The following is a 23342-nucleotide window of genomic DNA, read 5'->3' as shown; positions in this document are numbered from 1 at the left end:
AAGCAGAAGGAAGTGCCTTGAAAACACTAAGGCGGGAGTGTTGTGTTTCTTTAAGGTCTTGCTTAGAGTGAAAACAAGACAGGTGGGGAGCTGATTTGCAAAGGAATAAATGATAAGGTACTCTAAATAGTTTGCAAGAGGCTGGGATTTGAGGCTGAGATTGTGGCTCAGCAGTAGAGCGCTCGCCTAGCATGTGCGAGGCCCTGGGTTCGATCGTCAGCACCACATAAAAATAAATAAAGATATTGTGTCCAATTACAACTAAAAAAATTAAATTTAAAAAAAGAGGCTGGGATTCAAGTCAGAGTTATAGCCTTTTCAGTGACACACACACACGTTAAGGTGAGACACATCATCCAGATCCTCCCTCTTCCAGTTAGTTGTGTGACACTGGGAGAATAATTTAATTATTTTAAACCTATTTCTTCATCTGTAAAACAGAAATTTTAAAAAGCAACTGCCATAGTACCTGAAATATAATAGGCATTCAGTAATTCTTTTTTTTAAAGAGAGAGAGAGAGAATTTTTTAATATTTATTTTTTTTTTAGTTTTCGGCAGACACGCCATCTTTGTTTGTATGTGGTGCTGAGGATCGAACCCAGGTCGCACGCATGCCAGGCAAGAGCGCTACGGCTTGAGCCACATCCCCAGCCCCATTCAGTAATTCTTGATTGCTGTGTGAGACGATTTAAAAAAGTGAAGTAACTTGCCCAAATTTACAGAGAACCAGGCACCCAAAGTCTAACATACTGATATAATTTTACCATATTTTAGTTCTTTGGAAATGTGTAAACTATTCATGGGCCTTGGGGTACATCTCTATAAATCAAGAATAGTTGCCCCCATTCTGACAGATCCTTATACTAACACAACTTTCTATTTTCTTTTCTTGTGACTTATCATTTCTTATTTGAAATAGAGGACTTTGAAGTACTTGGTATATAAACCTCCCTGGTCTGTGGAAGGCTAATTCCATCCTTAGCACTGGACACTGAAATCCAGAAAATAGAACAGAGCTCCTACAGACTATTGGTCTAAACCATGGTGAGTGTGGTAAAAGTAGAACCTTTTAAACAAATTAAATATCCCTCCCTCTGAAATAAAATCCTGAGCCCAATGCTCTGGTTGCCAAATTAAAGGCTTAGGGGATATGTCAGGGGTCTTCCCATTTTACAGTTGTCACACAATAATTCATTTCCTTTTTATTTTGGCTCACATATTCTACTTACCACAAACAGTTCCCATTTTAAAGCTTAGTTCAGTATGAATTATTCTGAAAATTTGCTTAATATGGCTAGCAAATTGAAAAAATGAGTTGGAATTTAAATATAATATAAGGCATCTGAATGGAGTGGAATGAGAACTGGAATACAAGCTAGAACACATGGGTGCCCATAGGCATCTTTCCCTGCTCTGGGTCTTTGTTTTCCTTGCTTGCAAAGGGATGGGGCTGGCTACATGGTTTTCAAGAAAGGTCCCTGCCATCTTGAGCTTTCTATGATTCAGCAATTCACCCCACATGCATACTTAGGCATTAGAACATAAGAGGTGTGTGTTGTGTAGTAGAGTTGGGAGAAGATAGTTTGGAGAAATAAAGGGGGTAAATTGCAGATAGAGTTGCTAATTACTGGGCTGGGGCTGGGACTCAATGGTAGAGCGCTTGCCTAGCATGTGTGAGGCATTGGGTTCGATTCTCAGCACCACATAAAAATAAACAAATAAAATAAAGGCATTCTGTCCATCTACAACTATAAAAGATATTTTAAAATATTGCTAATTACTCTATTGGTGATAGAATAAAAATGTTTCCTTTGCTAAGAAAGATAAGATCCAAGTGATCCTGCATCACTAATGCCTTTGAAGCCCAACCTCTTCATGCAGTATAGTTGAAAAATCTCCCAAGGGTAGGGAATAAACTAACAAGACCTTGGATGGTTATAAACCAGGCTTTCCCATTTCTTAAGCCTGGTTTTGCTTTCATTGCAATGTATTCAGCAGGCTAGACACAGGCTTCTACCTGCTCTCCTACTGGCATGTGAGGACAAGCAGGTACAGAAAAAAATGATTACTATTTCACTCTTCTATTAGTTTTCTTAGTTTTGTCATACAATTCAACTATAAAACCTAAACCTCAAAAGGTATGCATGTGCTGTTACACAAAAGTCAATATACAAAAGTATTGCTTCCGACTTACTATAAGCTTTATCCAGACCAGACCATTTAAACATTGCTCTAGCTTGGCTTTTCAGTTATAAACAATGGGAAATTACCAATTATTGGCTTAAAAGTGAGACTTCACAAAAGCTTATGTATATTTACCTTGATTTTTGTCACACTCTTTCCACTGAGGAATCAGCTCCTTAAATGTGTTTTTTCATTTTCTGCAATGAGTTCCAAAGACAGTAAGAAACAGCACTGGGAGTGCCTCTGGGCAAAAGATAAAGGAGGTTACAGCTAGTGGAAGTGGTAATTAGAGCCAATTACAACCTGACTTATCTGCTTTGTCATTAAAATGCCTGTCAGACCTCTCATTTTTCCAAACAGAGGAAAAGAAAAGGTACAGCTTAGTGGGAGAGACAGTTAGTCAAAGGGAAGGGATTTCTAATGCTGTTCACAAACTTACCCTGTAACCTTAGACAAACACATGGCCTTTTGGCTTCACACTGCTTTGCTCAAAGTTTAACTCTGGGAGCTGAAAGGGACTTGGGAAATCACCTGGTCCAGACCTCTGCCTTCTATGGTTAAGGTATTATTATAGTCCCATATTTTAAAATGAGACATGAAAGATCCAGAGAACTTAACTAGAATGTCTTCTGCCTCTTAAGTGCAATGGATTTGATTTTGTTCTTTTAGCTTAATTGTCATGAGGAGAATGTAATTATTCTCCTCACATCCCTCACAGATATGTTGTATAGAGGTTAACACATAATAACCACAGAGCACTTTGAAAACACTAAGAGAAGCTTATAAATATAACATTACCAACAGAGATACTAGCACCGTGAATGAACGGGTCTCAAGGAAAAGTAACAGGAATGGATCTAACTCTTTGAAGATTTGGCTTGAGGAAAGAGAATTATAATCAAATGGACCAACCTCACTTTCTGCAAATAAGTGCAAGGGTATAATCAGGAATAATAAAACTTAAAGAATAGGAATGCCAGTAATGGAAATATCATGAAGCTTGAGAGAGTAATCAAAAAGAATGACTTGGGTGTGGTGGCACACGCCTGTCATCCCAGAGGCTGAGAAAGGAGAATGGCAAGTTCAAGGCCAGCCTCAGCAACTTAGTGAGACCCTGTCTCCAGAGAAAATAAGGGCTGGGGGTGTAGCTCAGTGGTAGAGTACCCCTGGGTTCAATCCCCCCAAAAGTAAGTGAACTTTGGTATGTAAAATCATAAATCCTGAACAAAGTTGGGCTCCTTGGGGGAAGAGCAAAAGGAAATAATGATTTTTCTTATATACTATTTAAAAAGTTCACTATTCTATACAATTTCTAGTGACTTTTTTTCCTCTTTGTGCTTCAAATTGTGTGTAGTCTGGTCACTGAATGCCTGGATTCATTATCTATCTTCCTGTCTCACATCTTTCTTCACTTTGCATTCTAACCCATTCAAATTACCTCAGCCCAAATCACCATCTTTACCTGCTACTTTGAGCATATTATCCCCCTCACAAACCCTTGTTATCCTCTTATATTGAATTACTCATTCAGGATTTCAAGGCCATCAATCCTCTCCAATATAGTCTGTCTCTTTCCCTATCCTTCCCCACCTTTGTTCCCCTTCAATACTATACTTTCTCCTCATATATCTGAAACAAATCCCATCCTTGCATTTAACGAGCCATCTCTCTTCACCCTTCTTGAAAACCAACATGCATTTAATGTGAAGACTACAGGGACAGGGCTGGGCATATTTAATAGGTTGAAGTCTCTTTGTAGTCATCTGATATGTTTTGCTGAGGCTTATGGCCAAGCTCCTCTCTCCCTTACATATTTCTATCAGGGAGAGGAAGTAAGGGCAGAACATCCAGCAGAAAAAGTGTTGCAGAGTAGATTGCTTCTGATATGTTCTGAGTATTAAAGAGGACCCGCCTACAGAATTTTAGAATTTGCCTCAGCAAGGGGACCACAAGTTGGAGGCCAGCCTAGACAACTTAGGGAAACCCTGACTCAAAATATAAAAAGGGTTCCTTGGTGAAGTGCCCCTGCGTTCAATCCCCAGTACAAACAAACAAACAAACAACAAAAAACCAATTTGCCTTAGACCTTCATCCTTTCAAACAAAGTTGTGACCTTGTTATCTTTAATAAGGGCCTCAATTATTTACTCTCCTCTTTGGTGTGTTATGTAATGGTCACTATCAAGAAATCTAGATCCCTAGAGTGAGAGGAGGAAGGATAATTCCCTTAGCTTAGTAGATCAGTGTGTCAGGAAGGTTATTCCAGAGAGAGGATGTGGCAGTATGTATCACAAGGGAACTGTATGGCAATGCATACCCTGGGGAGTAAAACTCTTAGGGGTAGGGTGTTATCCCACTGTTAGATACAACACTAGTGATACCAAGAGTTTGGTTACCTGGCAAATATTGAGATTAGACACAGTATATATTTTGGATTTTTAACTTTTATTCACCCCCATATAATAGCATATATTATAATGTTGCACAGATGAAAGCATTTCTGAAATGTGATCAATCCTCTGGGATTGGCTCAGATTATAGACTTCTGAAAAGTATCAATGGTGGAAATTTTTTGATTCCCTAAGGGTAGATTTGATTTAGAGATAGCTAAAAATCACTTCAGAATGAGTTTGGTAAAATATGGTGGGTAATAACCTGAACATAATTTTCAGTGAAATAAACTCGTAAAAGGATTGACGTATTTTACTGTGAGAATAGGTATCTACAGTCTCACAACTTGCTACCCTGAAAGGAAACAAAGGTTATTGAGATAGGTAAATAATTTATTTTAAAGTTTGGTTTGGAATACAAAAAAGATCTAAATTTGTGACAAAAGAGGGAAAATGAGAATAGCTAAGGGAAGTCTGTAAAATACACAGCTTCTCTGAGGCCAGGCAATACAGTTTCCATCTACCTGATATGACTTCTAGATGGTAAGAAGCTTTTGTATCAAGTGTGGGTTGGTAGCCCTGTTGACTTAAATGAATGACACAACTGTTGGGAAGCAGGAAATGGTGCTGGATTACACACAGACAACCAAAACTAACACAAACACACATAGGTTTCCTGGTATGTAAATTCTTTTTGAGGTTAGAGATCTCCTTTTACAGAATTTAGTATATTACAGATTCAAAAACCAAACTTCTTGACCTCCCAGTATTAAATAACTAACTGTGCAAAAGAACCACCATTAAATAGGACATCAAAAGCTATATATTTTCTATAAAACAATATGTGCACAGATTTTCAAAGCTGTGAAAATGCAATAAAGAGCACAACACATTTTGGTCACTTTATTAAATGACATTAAATAGTTTTAAGTTTCAACTACTAAACAGCACTTTGAATGGTGAAAACACAGATAGTATATTGTCATACTTGAATGCTTTTCTTTAAAAACACAATTCCAGTCCTTATATATATTACAAAACAGCCTTAAAGGAAGAAGTGACATCTTTTCTACAGTACTCAAGATACTCAATACAGAACTGAAAAGCAGTCTAACAGAAACAAAGGCAAATCTTCACAGCTGTATGATTTCAGCAGCCAAAGCTGGATGATGGACTGAAACATTACTATACAACTGGGACAAAACATATACAGTATCACAATACTAAGCAAAAACGCTTTACACCCAAAGAAATAAAACAGGTTACAAAATGTGGAGAATTTAGCAGGCAAAACTGTATTACAAGCAACATTTTAAATCGTCATTTTTAAGCCATTGCAACTATTTAAAACATCTAAAACAAATATAAAAATGAGTTTTTTAGTATTTTATTGATGTGATTTTGTCTTTAAATATTTGTTAAACTTGATGTTATACTCAAAGTACATATTATGTAGCTAAAATGTCAAGTGAGAAGAGTGTATGCAAAGTGGTCCAAGTTTTATTTCAAACTCTCTGATTTCCAATTAATCCTTCTAAGTATTATTCTTTCAGTCATAGTTTCATCCACGGTGAGAAAGGTTTAGAAGGTTGCCTAAATTTTCACTTCTATGTCTTTGAGTAAATAATTAGACCATGTTGAAAATTCCTAGGTCTAGTAAATCAGGTTTAAAGTATTCTGGACTTGTAGAAATACCAACTGATAACAGTCAGCCAGAGCATTCTGCCTTCAAAAATTCATCTCATAAATCTTCCTTTTCATTTCTTTTAAAGCAATAAACACACATCTGCCCCCACCCCAATTAAATAAATTTGATTGGCTGGCATAACATCCAAATACATGGAATTTGTTAGTTATGTCTTACCACAGGAAGGTTGGGGGGAGGATGGATCCACCAAACCTCACAAATTTTATATCATAAACCTAGTGCTCTTGGATGGTTTACCACTAGTTCTTCCAAGATAAAAATGGAAATCTCTTTATTATCCAAATAACTCAAAACAGTTTTAACTAACATTAAACTCATTCTAATCCAGTGATACCTAGAACAAATCCTCCACCTGGCTTTCTTGTTTTGCGAATTCTGTAGCTATTTCTACTACCTGTTACATCACCATCTCAAAAATGGTTTTACCATGTTGAGTTGACTCCCATAGTCAAAAACAATCGTTTCCTTTGAGGAACTCAAGCAATCAAATCAAACACGAATAAAATTATAGGTCATTTTTTTTTTTTACAGACCCAGAGGAATAAGAACTGTAATGATTTTCTCATAAAACCACATGAAAGGGTATTAGATGAATTCATTTGATCAGAAAATTGCCTCAAAGATCTAAACTGAAAAGATATCAAACAATTTAAGAAAATGTAAGGAAACTGGGGGAAAGGGACATGGTGATGAGAGAAAAGAAGAGCATAGAAGCCAGTGATCCTTATCTTTAAGAGGAACTATTTCACAATACTGACAGTACTGGGAATTGTTAAAGCACATTCCTCATGTGAACTTAAAGTCAGCAATGGTTCTGCCATTTTGATGTTGTTTATAAAACAGGGTGTGAACCTAACAACCACAACTTCAGTGTTAACCTCCTAAAATGCTAGAACTTGATTTTCTTAGTCCACATCCCACTGCCAGCAACAGGATGAAGCACTAGCACTGACACCATGCAGTTAGGAGATGTGCTTTATATTAGTGCCAGGAGAGAGAAAATTCATGTGTGGAAGATAATCCACAACCCTGAAATTTTACCAGTAATTATTTCAGCACATATAACTGAAAATAAAAAAAAATGGCAGAAAGACTAAAGAAGAAAAAGGAATTCTCTTCTTAGGTTGTACTTAAGGCTGTTTATACAATGCTAAGATAACTGCAAGACTCCTCCAACTTTAGAGCAGTAGTATTTAAGAATATTGCACACAATTCTGTGTCAAAGATAACCCTTAGTTTCTAACTTTCAAGCACAGAGATGATATAGCAGGAGCCCAGTTTCAGACTTCAGTCAAAGGAACATTAAGACCATTTCAATCACTCTAATCAAGAAATGGATTAAGTACAAAAGTATTTCATAACTTGAGGAATCAACTCTAAGAACTCAGCTGTGTGTTTTCATATGTAAAGAACGAATATATAAATCTTTATTCTTTCCTAAATTCATTAATTTTATGACAATTTTATGGTTGCTAAAAGCAGGCATAAAAATTTAGAGAGGAAATCTGTGGAGCTGTTACTGTTATGGAAAAACTTGTTTTCACTGAAAACAATTTGAAATATCTTCTGTACTCAATGTGTGTAAGAAGATTCTAGGCAACATCACTGACAAATGTCAGGGAGAAATGGTATGCCCTATTTAAAAAAACTTTAAACTAATATGGAAGATTGGCATTTAAGGGGACCAAACTATTTATACAGTTGAGTTCTGTTAAGTCATTGATTCCTAAAAAAATAAAAGATCTTTCTATGATTTTAACAATCCTTTAAGCTTTTAGTGCAAAATCACATTGATTTCCCTTGGGAAGGTCCTGGATTTTTGCTTCTCATTGGGGGTGGTGCTCGCTGTAAGGGTGGTGGCTGCATACCACCAGCCACGGACTGATACATTCCTCTCATATCAATCTGCTGGTAGTTAGAAGGATTCATGATTAAATTTGGAGGCTTTGGCATCATGAGGTGACCTAGTGTTGCTTGCTGATAAGTCATTTGTTGCTGTTGCTGCTGATTGTACTGCTGCTGGAGCCTCCTGTTCATCAGTATTCGCTGAACACAGCTGATTAACTATAGAGAGAAAAGGGAGTTGTTACAAGTGCATGACCTGTCTCAAAGAGGCAAGTATCAAGTTTTGAGTTAAAATCAATTTGTTAAGGGGGTACCATACCAAAAGGAAAACAGATTATTGTTATCACCATTACTAATTTGACGGCATTCACAGGACCATTACTGTAGAAACCAGTTAGTAACACCATTTAGGGCTAAATTCTCTTAATGACTTGACTATTGTATTGCAAGGAGCATTTAGGTTAGTTGCCATAGTAACCTGTCCTGTACCATGATTAGTCTCAAGTATTAGTTACAGCACTTTTTGTCAAATCTCCTTTCTTTGTCCTTCTTTTGAATATTTCACATGATGACAGACAAATAAACATTTCAGTGACAAACACTAAAGAGAAAAGCACTTGTAATAGGAATAATTCCTACCTGAAATATCTCAAATTTCCTAAGATCATCTAAAACCACACAATTCTGCCCTGCTTTCTAAGTAAAATTCATGCCACAGAAGTTGATTCCCTGGTGTCAAGAGTTGAAATTTCCCAGTGCAAGGCAGATGGCTGGCAAACAACTGAGCTGGGGAAGATGATCAAGGATCCTGGAATATCCTAGCTTTCTGAAGAACTATATAATTCACTGGAACTTGTGATATATCATCCAGAGCTCCACTTCTTATTCTCAAATTAAATACATTGAAAAGAATACTTTTTTGAAGTTGTTTAAAAAATAGCAAAGGTGATGAAAGTCTGGCAAAATTCCTATATAGATGTCCAGAATATACAAAAACTTAAAATTATATGAAACAGATCCAGCACAAACTGCAAGAATATCCATTTGGGAAGTTGTTGCTCCTTTGTAATGAATATATTATCTTTCCTCGATATTACTAGGTTTTTGACAAACTTTTTTCTAGAATACCATCCATTGCTTCACAGGAGGGCTGACACAGCTGTCATGCAAGCCTATTATTACAAATTCAAGAAAATTAAACATAACCTAGAGATAGTCAGAACTCTTACCATCTGTTGTTTTGTCAGTACATCGTTGTAGATTGCCTCTCTTCGTTTTACATCAAGCTCCTGGCTGGCTTGTCTACTTAATGCTAATGCCTGTACTTGGGCCTCTGAGAGATTCATGTTTTCTTTCCACTAAAAGAAAAAAAATTTCTATTTAATCCTTATGGCTGTACAACTGAGAGAAAATAATCACAGTACTTAAAGATATTCAGGATTTTACAAATTCTCTGCCACCCTTCTTTCCTTTATTTTTTTTTTTTCTAAAGAAAACAGTGATGTAAAAGCAGGGTTCTAAGTTGTTCTATGTTGTGCATGGGTTGGCTATCTCTGGAATGGAAAAAAAAAACTATTTGGATTTAATTTTCATAATTGGTAATTAAATTTATGCAAACAACATATCCATCTCTATGGTTAATTTCTTAATTCTTAGATTCTACCCATTTCTCTTTTGTTCCAACATCTATGTAAAATTGCTGAATTATAGTTTGGGACTACTATCCAGTTTACTAGTACTTCACTACTGCAAATCAAGCTGTAAGAATTATATTCTTTCCCCCACAAAAGTAGTAATGCAAACTACAATTAAAAATTAAGACAAATGATATGTGGGGGGAGGTACAAAAATTTGAGGTTGAAATAATACAATTGCCAATTAGCTTACAACAGCTGAAATTATATCTTCAAGAGGCTGAATCCTCACTGCTGTCACACTGTTTGTAGCTTCTACAACTTTTTCTCTTCCTTGGTTAATGAGGTCCTAGAAGAATGTAAGAAATAAGTTAGGGAAGAAAGACAGCACAGTTTTAAGGTATAGGGATCCTTCCTCTTGCCGACTGATAGCACTTGGTTTTAAAATCTTAAATAATTGATGGGAAAAGCAAATTTCAGCTTCAGTAAAGAGGAGTAAAACCCCTCAATGCCAAAGGTGTCTTGTTAGGAAAATAAAAACTTGAGTTTTATTGTACCAATAATTCAGTCATTTAAATGACTACATAAACACATTTAAAAAAGGAAAACACAGATTCAATTATTAAACTACTAGTATAATAAAACCCAATCCTAGGGAGACCAGTACAGACAAGGAAAGAAACCTAAGGGAGGGAAGTGGAGAGAGAAAGGGTAGATACCAGGGAACAAACTGTATTTTTATATTGTATGTATGTATGAATATATGATAGTGAATCCCACTATTATGTGTAATTATAATGTGCCAATTAAAATGGAAAAAACCCTCAAACCCAATGTTTCCTATTTAATTCATAATTGATTGTAGTTTTAAATAACTTATTTGACAAAACTGGACATTATATATTCAGTAGTACTTCTACATTGTATTAGAATATAAATAGGCATGTACTTGTCCTACTTTCAAATATTAAGAATGGAATGTGTTTATTTCAAATATTTTATAACTGATTAAAGTGCTATTTCCCTAGCCATTCGGCTGCCCTATTGTTCCTTAATTAAAATAATTCAAACTGCATTAATTCAAGGACTGATTCCCTTGTGCTCTGAACAAGCTGCATTTTACTATAATATATTGGTTCAAAAGGGTCAACAAATAAAAAAAAAATTTCTTGGTCTATTCAGAGGTAATCGTTTGGAGAATGTGATATTCCTGCATAGGGAACCCTCAACAACAAGGCATTTGAAATTGCCTTTAATTCATGTTAAACTACTTTTGTACTTCATGTCTTACCTCCAGCTGTTGATTACTCATTGCTGACAGGGCTCCCAAATTGAAAGGAATATAAGGAGTCTGAGCGTTGAAAGTGACAGGGGGTAAATTGGTCCCAGTTGGTATGTTGAAACGCATGGTCAGTCCCTAAAAACAAAAAAATTATGCACTTCTCACATTGTGATTTAAAACTTGAAATTCTACATCACCTACTGGTTTAGAAAAGAATCCATGTTCTCAGATCTAGGAAATTATTAACACTCTTCCACACACAAACAAAACACCCTTTTCACCCGAGACCAAGATCTTATTACATGGAAAGCTTTAACTCCTAAAGGTGTATTCTTTTTTTCTAATAATTCCCACAGAATGAGGCAATTCAGTGATTTCTGATGAGACTCCTAACATCACGTTAACATTAAAGAAGTTTGGTACAATGAGTTAGGAGTTTAAAAAGGATTCAGGTATTAGGATAAGGTTTCCCATGCTGAGGCACATTTTTTGTTGCTTTAGTGGGTTGGTGTTTAAAACAAACATGGAATTATTTTAATAAAGTTGCTGCTGGAGATGACACTAATATCCAATAAGAAAATACTTTGCATTCAGGTATTCAGCCAAAATTTAGACTTCATGGTATACATGCTAAAGCAACTCCTACTTCCAAACTCTAAGCTCCTGTATGTGACTACATATGGTAGTAACAAGCTAAGTAATGCTAAATATGTAGCTTCCTACTCAACTCTCAATTCACCAACTGCTAAGAAGTGGGGTTACCACTCTTTAAGTGTAAACTATTATTTCCCTATGTCTTCTCCTACTTTACTACCAAATGTATCTGTAGCCAATAAACTGATACTCAGAACTGGGGACCCTGTACCTGAAGACCTACTATATTATTGCCCATTTCAAATGTGACCCTTTTCTTCCTCACTGCTCTTTCAAATGAAGTGTTTTTAAAAATTTTATTTTCTGTGGGTCTTCTTGTGCTGCCCAGGCTGGTCTGGAACTGCTGGCTCAAGCAACTGCCCTGCCTTAGCCTCCAAAGTAGCTAGGATGACAGATGTTTGCCCCTGCATCCAGCCTCAAAAGCATTTTTAGTGAACTACCTTCTTTTCTGCTTCATATTCAGCCCAAGCTGCTTTTCTTTCTTCTTCAGTCAACTCCTCCTCTTCTTTGTGGTCCAAAAGAGAATCATGTTCATGATATCCTACAATGTGTTCTTTATGTATTTGAAGAAGTTCTGCAAGTATAGTATCCTGTTTAGAGAGGTTGAAATAATAGAGAATTATTTTCTACCTCTGTCTCACGTCTCCATAGTTTGCTGGTTAACTGTTAAGACTGCTTTTCACATGTCTAATATATATTATAAATGACTTAGGAACAGTCATAAAACATGCAACAGCGTACTCTTACATCAGAATTTCATGTTTACATAACATGTTTGAGAGATGTAATTTTTTAAATTTACCACTTTTCAGTTTTCAAAGTCTTTTTTCCCAAACTTAGAAAAAAAAATTTGTTCATATACCTTTTGTGCTTAGAACTGAGTTGATAAATGCTAATACAATTCTGTTTAAGTAAGTGATTATAGTGGATGCCTGTGCTAAAAATCATGGCTACTCCTGTTCATACATATGTAACAACTTTATTTTCGCAAACACTTTAGCTACCAAGCACTATACTAGCAAAAACTAAATCTAAATTAATCTAAACAGATACAAGAAAGTTTAACTGGAATATATAATCTTTATATTTCTATTATAAAAAAGTCAAATATAAATTGCACTGTTAAGGATCCATGAGTCAAATTTCAACTGATAAACATTCTTCAATAACTTATTATCATAGTGCATTTTTTAAATGCATGGTGTCCTGGGTTAGTCTTTTAAGGTTAAAAATCAAATGCTTAAAAATTGGAATAATCATATTTTCAGTAAGGACACTAAAGTAGCATTCTGTGTCAATAAAAACATTAAAAATTAAGAAAATCACACATGAAGACCCGAATATATAAAAGACACACTAACTCATTTTTAAAAAAGATTTTCCATGTTTTAAAAAATAAGTTCTCCAAGAATACACATTCTAAATTGTTAATTCAGTAAACAACATAATGAACAAATGTAGGTAGTGGAAGGTATATAGTACATTAAATTAATTCTAGTGATACTTAATGCATCCATTTTTACTATAGAGAAGACCCACATTTGAAAAGAATTATCTTTACATATTTAATCACACCAAAATGGTAGGAACATAAATGTCTATTAAATAAGTCAAGGTGAAAAATTCAGATCACGAGGCCCTAAATTTTCTTCTATACAATAGCAAATACTGACATTAATTCTATATATTTTAACATTTATATCATGTAAACAACTTTTTATCTTGTTATCCCAATAAACACTTAAAACAATCATGGAACCAATTTTCTTAATAGACACAGCTGTAATTGAGACTATATAATAATTCATGTTGACATGTAGTATGTGCTACTTCCTTTGTTAGACTAAAGAGACTATTAGAAAACACTAAAAGATCATACAGCTGGGTGTGGTGGTGCATGCCTGTAATCTCAGTGCCTCAGGAGGCTGAGGTAGGATCAAAAGTTCAAAGCCAGCCTTAGCAACTTGGCAAGACCCTGTTCCCATATATAAAAAAAAAAAAGGGCTGAGTTCAATCCCTGGTACCAAAACAAAATAAACCATACAAAAGGAGGGCTTCAAGGAAGTTCACTGGTAGAATACACAGATGCCAACTTTAGTTCCTTTGAAAGTTAACTAAGCACTTCTCTTCTTTTTTTGGGGGGAGGGCAAGGTACTGGGGATTGACTCCAGGGGCACTATACCACTGAGCTACATCCTCAGTCTTTTAAAATATTTTTTTTAGTTGTCAATGGACACCCCTCTTTTTTAAATTTATTGATATGTGGTGCTGAGAATCAAACCCAGTGCCTCAACATGCTAGGCAAGTGCTCTGCCAATGAGCCACAACCCCTACCCCTTAGTCCTTTTTATTTATTTTTATTTTAAGACAGGGTTTCGCTAAGTTGCTGAAGTTGGCCTGAACTTGTGATCCTCCTGCTTCAGCCTCCCCAGTTGCTATGATTACAGGAGTGTGCCACTACACCTGGCTAAATACTTCTCTCCTTATCCAGTGTAGAAATCTGCTATCCAAAGGTGTGGCCTATGCCACATTGAACAAATTTAGTATCACTAGATCAGTCTCTAAAGTTACTGACCAGGCATGTAGGAAAAAAAACACCTGTTGCACTGATTCACTCCATTAAAAGATAACATTTCCTTAGATGTGTGACTCCCATGTCCACCTCCCCAAAGCATGACTGAAGAGAAAGGTATAATACAACAAGATAACACTCATATTTTTTTAAAAAAGTAACCATGCCAAAGACAGAGAAGTCAGCTGTTCTACAATATAACAAATAAATTATAAGGTTCAAATGTACTATGGATAATCCTTAATTTTAATTCTGCCTAGCAATAAATGATGATCTTAACCACAGTCAGTATCAATTCATTTCACTATGAAAGCTACCTAAGCAAAAGACCAAAAGTACTAGCAACCAAATTATTTCAGTCTGTGCCTCTGATTTATTCTCTCTATAAAACTGGGTCTTATTATAACTTAGCCTAACTATGAATTTAAATTGAACATGGACAAAATACTTTTTGCTCAGAGGCCTAACAGGATGATCTCAGTATAGCAGAATTAAAGAAAATATCCAACTCTTGGAAAATGAACACTATATCCATTAAGTATAGTATTTATTTCTTAATTATAACACCACAATTCATACATTAATTACTTTTTTATGGTTGAAGGAAAAAATGCATGTGTGCTTGTATGTATACACATACACTCATATATATCCTTATAAAAATATCTCAGATATCAGGAAGCTTTATCATGTCAGTCTTTAGCATCTTATAGTCTCAAAGCCCAAATTATCTTAGAATCAATAGAAATTAAGGACCAGAGAAGAATATTACATCTTTCAATCACACAGCTAAGGACTAGCTGGGAATAGAAACTAAATTTACAGAATCCTAACCTAATTACTGGTTAAGTGCTTATTCTAACATACTATGAGGAATGTTTGTTTTCTTGAGGTATGGTTCCTCCATTTCCCAGATCTACTCTTTTAAATAAAAAGATAATCACCTGAAGGATTCTAGTAGGTTTATTTCTCTATCACATTTAACAATTTTATGCTTTTGGAAGTTTTTTTTTAAGAACAAGCATATATTAATTTAATAAAAGAAAATATAAAAACATCGACTAACAATTCTCAGAAACAAACCTGTGAAAAGCAAGTTCATTCTTTTACTATAAATCTGACATGCACTATTTTATAATTTTCATCTTTAGGAGTTATTAATTTGGGGAATCCCTGATTTTAATGTCTTCCCACCAATTCCAGACTATCAAGTCAAATCAAACATGATTGCCTAATTAAGGTCAGATTATGCTGGAGGTTCAGCTCTGCCCATAAAATAACATTCCTTTTGCCCAACTGTTGATTGAAATGCCAGGAAGTCAAAACAAAAGTTCATGTGACTTGTTTTCTACCACTACAAAATTTTGGATTATTTGCTAAAATATTACCTCCTTCTTTCCATCAAACCAAAAAAAAACTTCACATTGTTTCTATTGGCTACCATAATCACTCTTTTCAAATAAATTTTTTAAAAAATTAATGAAAACAATACTAATATCTAATTACAAAACCTAGATATAACCACCAGTTATATTGATTATCTATTACTCCACACATAGCTTTGCACAAAAATGGGATTATGTTAAAGTGGTAGTTAGAATTAGTAGGCATGCCCCACTGTGCCTAGCTACCTTCTTTTAAAGGCTGAACAATACTTACATTATATATATAAACTTTATCTATTTATTTATTCCCTTAAGAGTTATTTTAAGACAATAAGACTGTTTCCTATTTTAATTATTATCAAATCTGCAATGAAATTAGATAAATTTTGGTGTATTTTAGTCACTTGCCTATATAGTAATCAATAATACTCAAGGACTTAGACAGGTATGCTCGCCATCATCTTCATTTTAATACAGTACAAATCAGTTATTTTTAAAAACAGAAATTGTTTATACATTTCAAAAGCAGAAAAACAGAAATCTTTCTTCCAGGGTGCTGTGTAAGACACAATTTTCTGCATCTTCCCCTTTTAAATTAATTGCAGCACTCGATGAATTAAAAAAACAAATGATGAGATTAAGAGGGCAAAAAAGTATTTGTAACAGGATCCTCAGGTTATTTCTTCAAGGGAAAACAATTCTGCAAACTCCAGAGCAAGCTATAAAAGTTAATAAAGAAAAATTTCATCCTAATATACAACACAAATCAGTGCAGAGGTTTTGCTTTTCCCCCTTTAAAGAGTAGCATTTATATTAGTTGCTATAGTAACACTATTATTGAAAACAATACTGGAACAGAATCTATAATCACTAAGCCAACAGTCATCAAAATGAGGTTTAAATTACATCCAAATGTGTACCTTTACATTTCTTTGTCTAAACTTTATTTTTCCTTAAATAAGTGAAAAAGCCAACAAGCTGAAAAAAGCATGGTCTATATTTTAGCTAACAACCTAAATTAGTTTAAGCTTTAAAAATGACTAGTTCAATTAATAAGAAAGCAAAATTAATGATAAATTAAAAGTTTAAGTTAATTTATTTAGAAGTTTAAAGTATTTGGCAAACTGAGAAAAATTCCCATCTAATTAATTCTGAAATTCAACCTTGAAAATACAATTGTTAAAAATAATAAAGACTTTGCCTGAGGGTAGGATGGGGGGGTTGTCACGTTTCAAAAATATTTTGCTTGCCATCACTTTGAGTTTGAGTTTTACAATATCTGGAAATAAAATGTCACTAGAATACATAACTACCCACTCAAGAGGTTATGAAAATTCCTTTTATTAACTTAAATAAGTCTACATTTTTAGTAAAGAAATTTAATATTCTGGTTCAAAAAGCATCTACTTTCAAATTTGAGGACCATTTTTTCCCCAAACTATGCTGGAGGAAAAAAAAAAAAAAGTTGGGCATTTGATAAGTAACTAGAGAGCTTACTGAATGAAGTTCACATAACACCTCGTATCAGATTTTTGGGTCAAGAGCACACAACCTTTGCCAGACAGCATTTATAAATATACCCTGATTCCCAAATTGCTGGTATGAATAAGATAGTGACAACTACAGAACTTGTCACTTTGAACGAAAGAAAACGCAGGCCTGCCAAACTGACTTTGGTGGAGGGTAAAGCCTCATTTGATAAGAATATTTTTTTCTTAATTTAACATTTAAAGAGCCAGATGCTATATTTAGTATTTAACCTTTAAAAATTGATTACCCATTACAATTATTACACATGCTACTGTGAGGTGGAGAACCGTCATTCTGGATTTTATATGACCGCAGAGATTTTCTGGAGGTTGTAACTTTTCAAGCAGAACCTGAATGGAAAATCAATTCTTATCATATACAATCTGTATTAATCATCTTTACTTCACAATGTTAGATCCTCTAACTCAACTATAGTATATTTTAACAAGAAAATAGAATACATACAAAATAGGAATTAAAGCAGCTATTTCAAGTTATATCATAGGGGTTTTTTGTTTGTTTTGGGCAGAGCTGTGGATTAAACAAGTTATTATCTGAAAGAAAGAAAACATTTGAAGAAAATGATTTAAAATGATATAAATAAGGTCACCTAGTAATTCTTATATTGACCAATTCTCTCGTGGAATTTACATTCCAAAATAATAGAGTCCAAAATAATAAATCTGATGTAAAAAACTTGGCCATACAAACACTAGTAACTGAACAGACAAAAGTGAGGAGGTATTTAAATACTTAATTCTCTTAAAAGAATCACAGTTTCTATTTTCTTTTTTTTTTATTATTGGTTGTTCAAAACATTACAAAGCTCTTGACATATCATATTTCATACATTTGATTCAAGTGGGTTATGAATAGTTTCTATTTTCTGCTGCTCCTCCTTTAAAGTGTTAAAAGACTTCAATTTTACTTAGCCAACATAACCAACAGAGTAATACCACTTACGCTATTAATATACAGTTATTGCGGCACTAAAGTTCCTGTATTAATAAAGGATTACTGATTATCCCAACATGTTAGTTACATCCTTCTGAACTCCTATAATACAAAATTTTATGACTACACTGCTTGGAATATAAATACCAATATAATGCTGCTGGAATCAACTTATCTGATTTAAAAAAAAACTGTCAGTCTTAATTTCAGATGAAAAGTTTAATGAAATGATTTAAATGAAATATATAGACAGATATGCACATACATATAAATAAAAAGGTGGTAACTTTGTAAACTGGGAGGGTTTATGTGCAATTGTTAAGATCATAGGCTCTAGAGTACTACAGAAGTTACAACCTATATGGCTACTAAGCTTTTGAAATTTGACTAGTGTGACTGAGGAACTTTGAATTTAATTTTAGTTTTAATGTAAATAACCACAGGTAGTTAGTGGCTCTTGTATTGGTGATATTATTTTGGCAGTGCTGCGGATTGAACCAGAGCCTTTTACATTATTTTAGACATGTGTTCTACCACTGAGCTACATCTCAAGCCCCATGGCTGTTGTATTAGATGAACAGTGCAGATTTAGTTTTAAGTAGATTTAAATTCTAGTTCTATTTCCTAGCTTTATGTCCTTGAGTAAGTTACCTCTGTGAGCCTCGGTTTCCTGATCTGTAAGTGGGCTTAGTAAGTTATCTATTTCACAGGATAACTATGGAAATTAAATGTTACATATGAAGTGCTTAGCACAGTGCATGGTCTACCAATGATCTTTGTGTTGTTAAATCTAATGGTCAGGCTGAGGACATAGTTTGGTGGTAAAGCATCTGCCTATTAGCATGCATGAGGCCATGGGTTTGATCCCCAGTAAACACAAATAACTAAATGAATGAATGAATGAATGAATGAATAGTCAATTCTCAGGCATGATCTTTTCTCACCATCAGTAATATCTGACAGAATTTAACTCTCTTCTCCAAAATACTTTCTTCTTTTGGTAAGCTACTGGGAGAACTCTACCAGTATTTTTTTAACCACTTTTTCTTATTTCTAATATCTTTTCTAAAGGTGCAAAAGCAGACTTTAATAAAAACAACAAACCACCAGCAACATGTTTCCACACAGTAAGGGGTTTTAGACTTTAATCAAGTTTTTCTAATAAAAAATTCAAGAGATGTTTGACAGGACAAATTTTCTGATGTAGGAATCATTCAAGGAGACCCTAGACTTATGGAAGTCAAAGCTATAGATGGATTAACAAGTTATTATTTGACCTGAGAATGTGTATGTATATATTTTAAATGTAAGTCATGTTTAAATGACATCTCTCATAATCTAAAGTAAAAACTTGATAATACTGAGAAATTTATGTAGATAAAGATAAAAAACGTTAGTACTGTAAAGAACTTTAACCAAGTTAATGTGTTGCTCTCATTATATAAGAGACTGACACAGACAGGAAGTGATTTGTTAATTCTTATGTTTATGTAAAGATAAAGGGCCTGTTTCTTTTCCTTTTCTTTCTGTATTTTTTAACTTTGCTCTTTAATAATTGGGTAATGTTCAGCCAGGCACAACAGCACACACCTGCAAACCCAATGACTCAGGAGTCTGAGGCAAGCGGATTGCAAGTTCAAGGTCAGCCTCAGTAACTTAACAAATTAGCGAGACCCTGCCTCAAAATAAAAATTAATAAATAAGTACATCAAAAATGTCTGGGAATGTAGCTCAATGGCAAAGGAGCCCTGAATTCAATCCTCAGTACAAAAACAAAACACAACAAAAAGTTAGATGATCCCTTGCCACAGAGTTATTGCAAGGATTAATGAAATAACATTTGCTTGTTTGTGCTGGGGATTGAACCCAGGGTTTCATGCATGTTAAACACAAATTCTACCACTAAGCAACACCCCCAGCTTAAGATCATATATTCAAAAGTACATGGTAGAAGCACTCAATATATATGAATCCTTTATCCTCATTACCTTGTTTTAATGTTTTCAAAAGATCTTAATGTCTTTTACACATCTACAAACTATTCTTGCCAAACATATCTATCATAAATCTAATCAAGTCTCTAGATTAATTTCTAGTTTCCAGTTTATAGAATATATGAAAATTAGAAGAGTAAGTTCAAACATACTATCAGGAAATAATAAAATAAGTACAGAATGGAGGGAGAAGAGGTAACTGCACCAAATTAGAAGATACATAACAACCAAGTGTAGTATGTGTATCTTGGGTGGATCTTGGTATGAACAAAGTAATAAGTAAGATATTTTGGAGACAACCTGAATATAGATGTATTATTGGACAATGTTAGGAAATTAGGTTATTCATTTCATAGTATTGTGATTATGTAAGAAATGTCTTAATATTTTAGAAATTATACTGAAGTATTTACAAACTAAATATTATAATGCTTGTAATATAAGATATTTCAGAAAAAAATAGATAAGGCAAATGTAGTGAAATATTAATAACTCCTAAATCTAGGTGATTAGTATATGAAAATTTTATATTTCCAGTTTGAAAATTCACCAATTTATCATATTTTCTTTGTAATAAGGGAGAAAACATTTGTGTAGCAGAATCCTGAGAAAGCTGAAACTCTAAAATAGAGATGGTCAGTGCCCTTTTCCCCTAGCTCTGTATTTTATCATATCAAAACAGTGATGAGGGGCTGAGGTTGTGGCTCAGTGGTAGAGCGCTCACCTAGCATGTGCGAGACCATGGGTTCTATCCTCAGCACCACATAAAAATAAATAATATAAAGGTATTGTGTCCAACTACAACTAAAAAATAAAAATATTAAAAAAAGAACAGTGATGTGCTAAGCATGATTGTACATGCCTGTAATCCCAGCAACTCGCCTTTGGAGGTTGAAGCAGGAAGATCACAAGTTCAAAGCCAGCCTCAGCAACTTAGCAAGGCCCTTAAACAATTTAGTTAGACCCTGTCTCAAAATAAAAAAAATAATAATAAAAAGGGCTTGACATGTGGCTCAGTGGTTAAGCACCCTGGGTTCTAACCCCCATACCCACCCAACCCCCCAAAATAGAAGTAAAAAAGTACTGTGAAATTGAGATCTTAATCCAAGTCAGCCCTCTCTAGATTTTTTTTTTACAGCTAAACTGAATGCATGACTATATGCCAATACTATTCTAGGACCTTCACATGGGAATATCTAATTTAATTTTCACATCTCTATGAAGCATCGACTATTATTATCCCCATATTATAAATCAGATGACCAAGATGGTGAACCAGCATGGGCTATTGGTGCTGTCTCCCAAAACCAACCTTAAAGAAACTAAAGAAGATAAAAGGAAATATGAATTTCAGAAGCTTATAGACACATATATCTTTGGAGTGGCAACTGGCATCATATGCCATGTAATCAGTTATTAATCAATTAATCTAGTGGTGAAAATATTTCCAATATGAAATTTACACAAAAAATTATTTAAAAAATCAAATGACTATTAGGGATAAAAAATTAACAGTTGAGATAACTGAATGGATAGTACAAACAGCAGGAAGGGTGCAACTGAAGAATAACTTTAGAGAACCAGAAAATCAGACTTAGGTGCTTTTCTAGAAGACAGTAGAAAAATAAGAAAAAAAAAAGAAACAAGAGTAAAAATGAAAAGTTAAAAGATAGGAAGTCTAGCCAGGCACAGAGGCACACACTTGTCATCCCAGCAGCTCAGGAGGCTGAAGCAGGGCATTGCAAGTTCAAAGCCAGTTTTAGCAACTTAGCAAAGGCCCTAAACAACTTATCAAGACCTTGCCTCTAAATAAAAAAGGGCTGGGGATGTGGCTCAATGGTTAAGAGGCCCTGGGTTCAATCTCTGGTACAAAAAAAAAAAAAAAAAAAAAAGACATGGAAGTAAAGGAAAAAGAAGGCTGGACTGTAGCCCAGTAGCTCAGTGACAGAGCGTGCATGTAGTATGCATGAGGCCCTGGATTTGGGTTTGAACCCAAGCACCACAAAAATAACCAAAATGGGCGGACGTTGTGACTCAGTGGTAGAGCACTTGCTTGTCATATGTGAGGCACTGGTTTGATTCTCAGCACAGCATATTAAAAAAAAAAAAGATCCAACAATAACAACAACAAATTTTTAAAAATAATGAAAAAGAGCAGGCATTTAGATAATTAAAGGTCTTAAAGATGAAAATAAAAGTGGAGAGGGTGACATTTTGAAGAAACAGTGGACATAATTTTCTCAGAATTATAAATGAAGAAACTGGGGCACAGAAAAGTCAAATATCTTGACTAGGGTCAAGAATCAAAGCCAGGTGGTTTTGCCCTAGAGACCTGCTCTTAACCAATAAGGTATAATGACTTAGGGTTGAAGATTAATAAATTCAGCATGAATAGTAATTAAAGAGGACTAGGATTAACTTTGCTACCCTAGTATTTTATAGTGACTAAAGGATGAAACTTACTTTCCAACATTATATACCTTGATAACATTGAACAAAACCTATAGTACTGATTAAGGATACAATGAAACCACAGAAGAGTGCTTCAGTTTACTTATTTCACAAGTTTAACCATATAATTTGCTGCAGTCTGGCTGGGCACAAATCACGAGCCACTCAAGCAGGAACAAACTTTATTTCCGAACTCCACCAGCACATTCCACACACGCTCCCCGGGAACCTCTCTAACACCACCCATGCGGCTCCTCCAGGCTCACACCACACCAACCAGAAAATCCCTCCTCGGGACCTTCCCCAACCAACGAGAACCCTCCAGGAATCCCCGTGAGAACTCCAAAGTAGCCCCAGAACTCCAAAGCAGCAGGCGCCCGAGGCAGCAAGAGCCGCCCCATTGCCCCACAGTAAAGGTCAAATATACAATACAATCAATCCAGCATCACAGCAATTATATATAGCTTAACTCAAATCATCATCTCAATGGTTCACTGGTGTCACCTTTCAAACATTCCCTCTGGCAAATGCCAGGCGTCATTCTGACCTGCCGTGGTGGCTCTCAACAATAATTAATGTCAGTACAGCATAATGTAGTGGTTACTGTGTAGGGTCATGGCACTGAGTTCAAATGCAATACAGGTGCCACCACTTATTAGCTGTATGACTTCTCTATGCTATAATCTCATCATCTATAAAAATAGAAATAAACTGTATCTGCTTTGTAAGGTGGCTAGTAAGGATTAAATTAAATAATGC

General features: G+C 34.8%; 1 protein-coding gene across 16 annotated transcripts in view; it reads right to left on the bottom strand.

The window, feature by feature from the left end:
• Positions 1-5450: 5450 nt before the first annotated feature.
• Positions 5451-23342, bottom strand: part of Atrx (ATRX chromatin remodeler) — a 242039-nt gene continuing 224147 nt past the window's right edge. For 15 of the 16 annotated variants that reach the window (XM_048797444.1, XM_048797447.1, XM_048797445.1 and 12 more), the window contains 5 exons: positions 12138-12287; positions 11053-11178; positions 10015-10110; positions 9357-9485; positions 5451-8346 (listed from right to left, as the gene is read on the bottom strand). In XM_048797444.1, coding sequence (XP_048653401.1) covers positions 8068-8346; positions 9357-9485; positions 10015-10110; positions 11053-11178; positions 12138-12287 — 780 coding nt within the window. In that variant the 3' untranslated portion in view covers positions 5451-8067. The remainder of the gene's footprint in view (positions 8347-9356; positions 9486-10014; positions 10111-11052; positions 11179-12137; positions 12288-23342) is intronic. The other variant, XM_048797448.1, reaches the window with a different exon arrangement.

This window comes from Marmota marmota, unplaced genomic scaffold (genome assembly GCF_001458135.2).
Source record: "Marmota marmota marmota unplaced genomic scaffold, marMar, whole genome shotgun sequence".
Taxonomy (NCBI): domain Eukaryota; kingdom Metazoa; phylum Chordata; class Mammalia; order Rodentia; family Sciuridae; genus Marmota; species Marmota marmota.
Note: the sequence above shows the minus strand (reverse complement) of the source record. Positions and strands in the feature narration are given on the sequence as shown.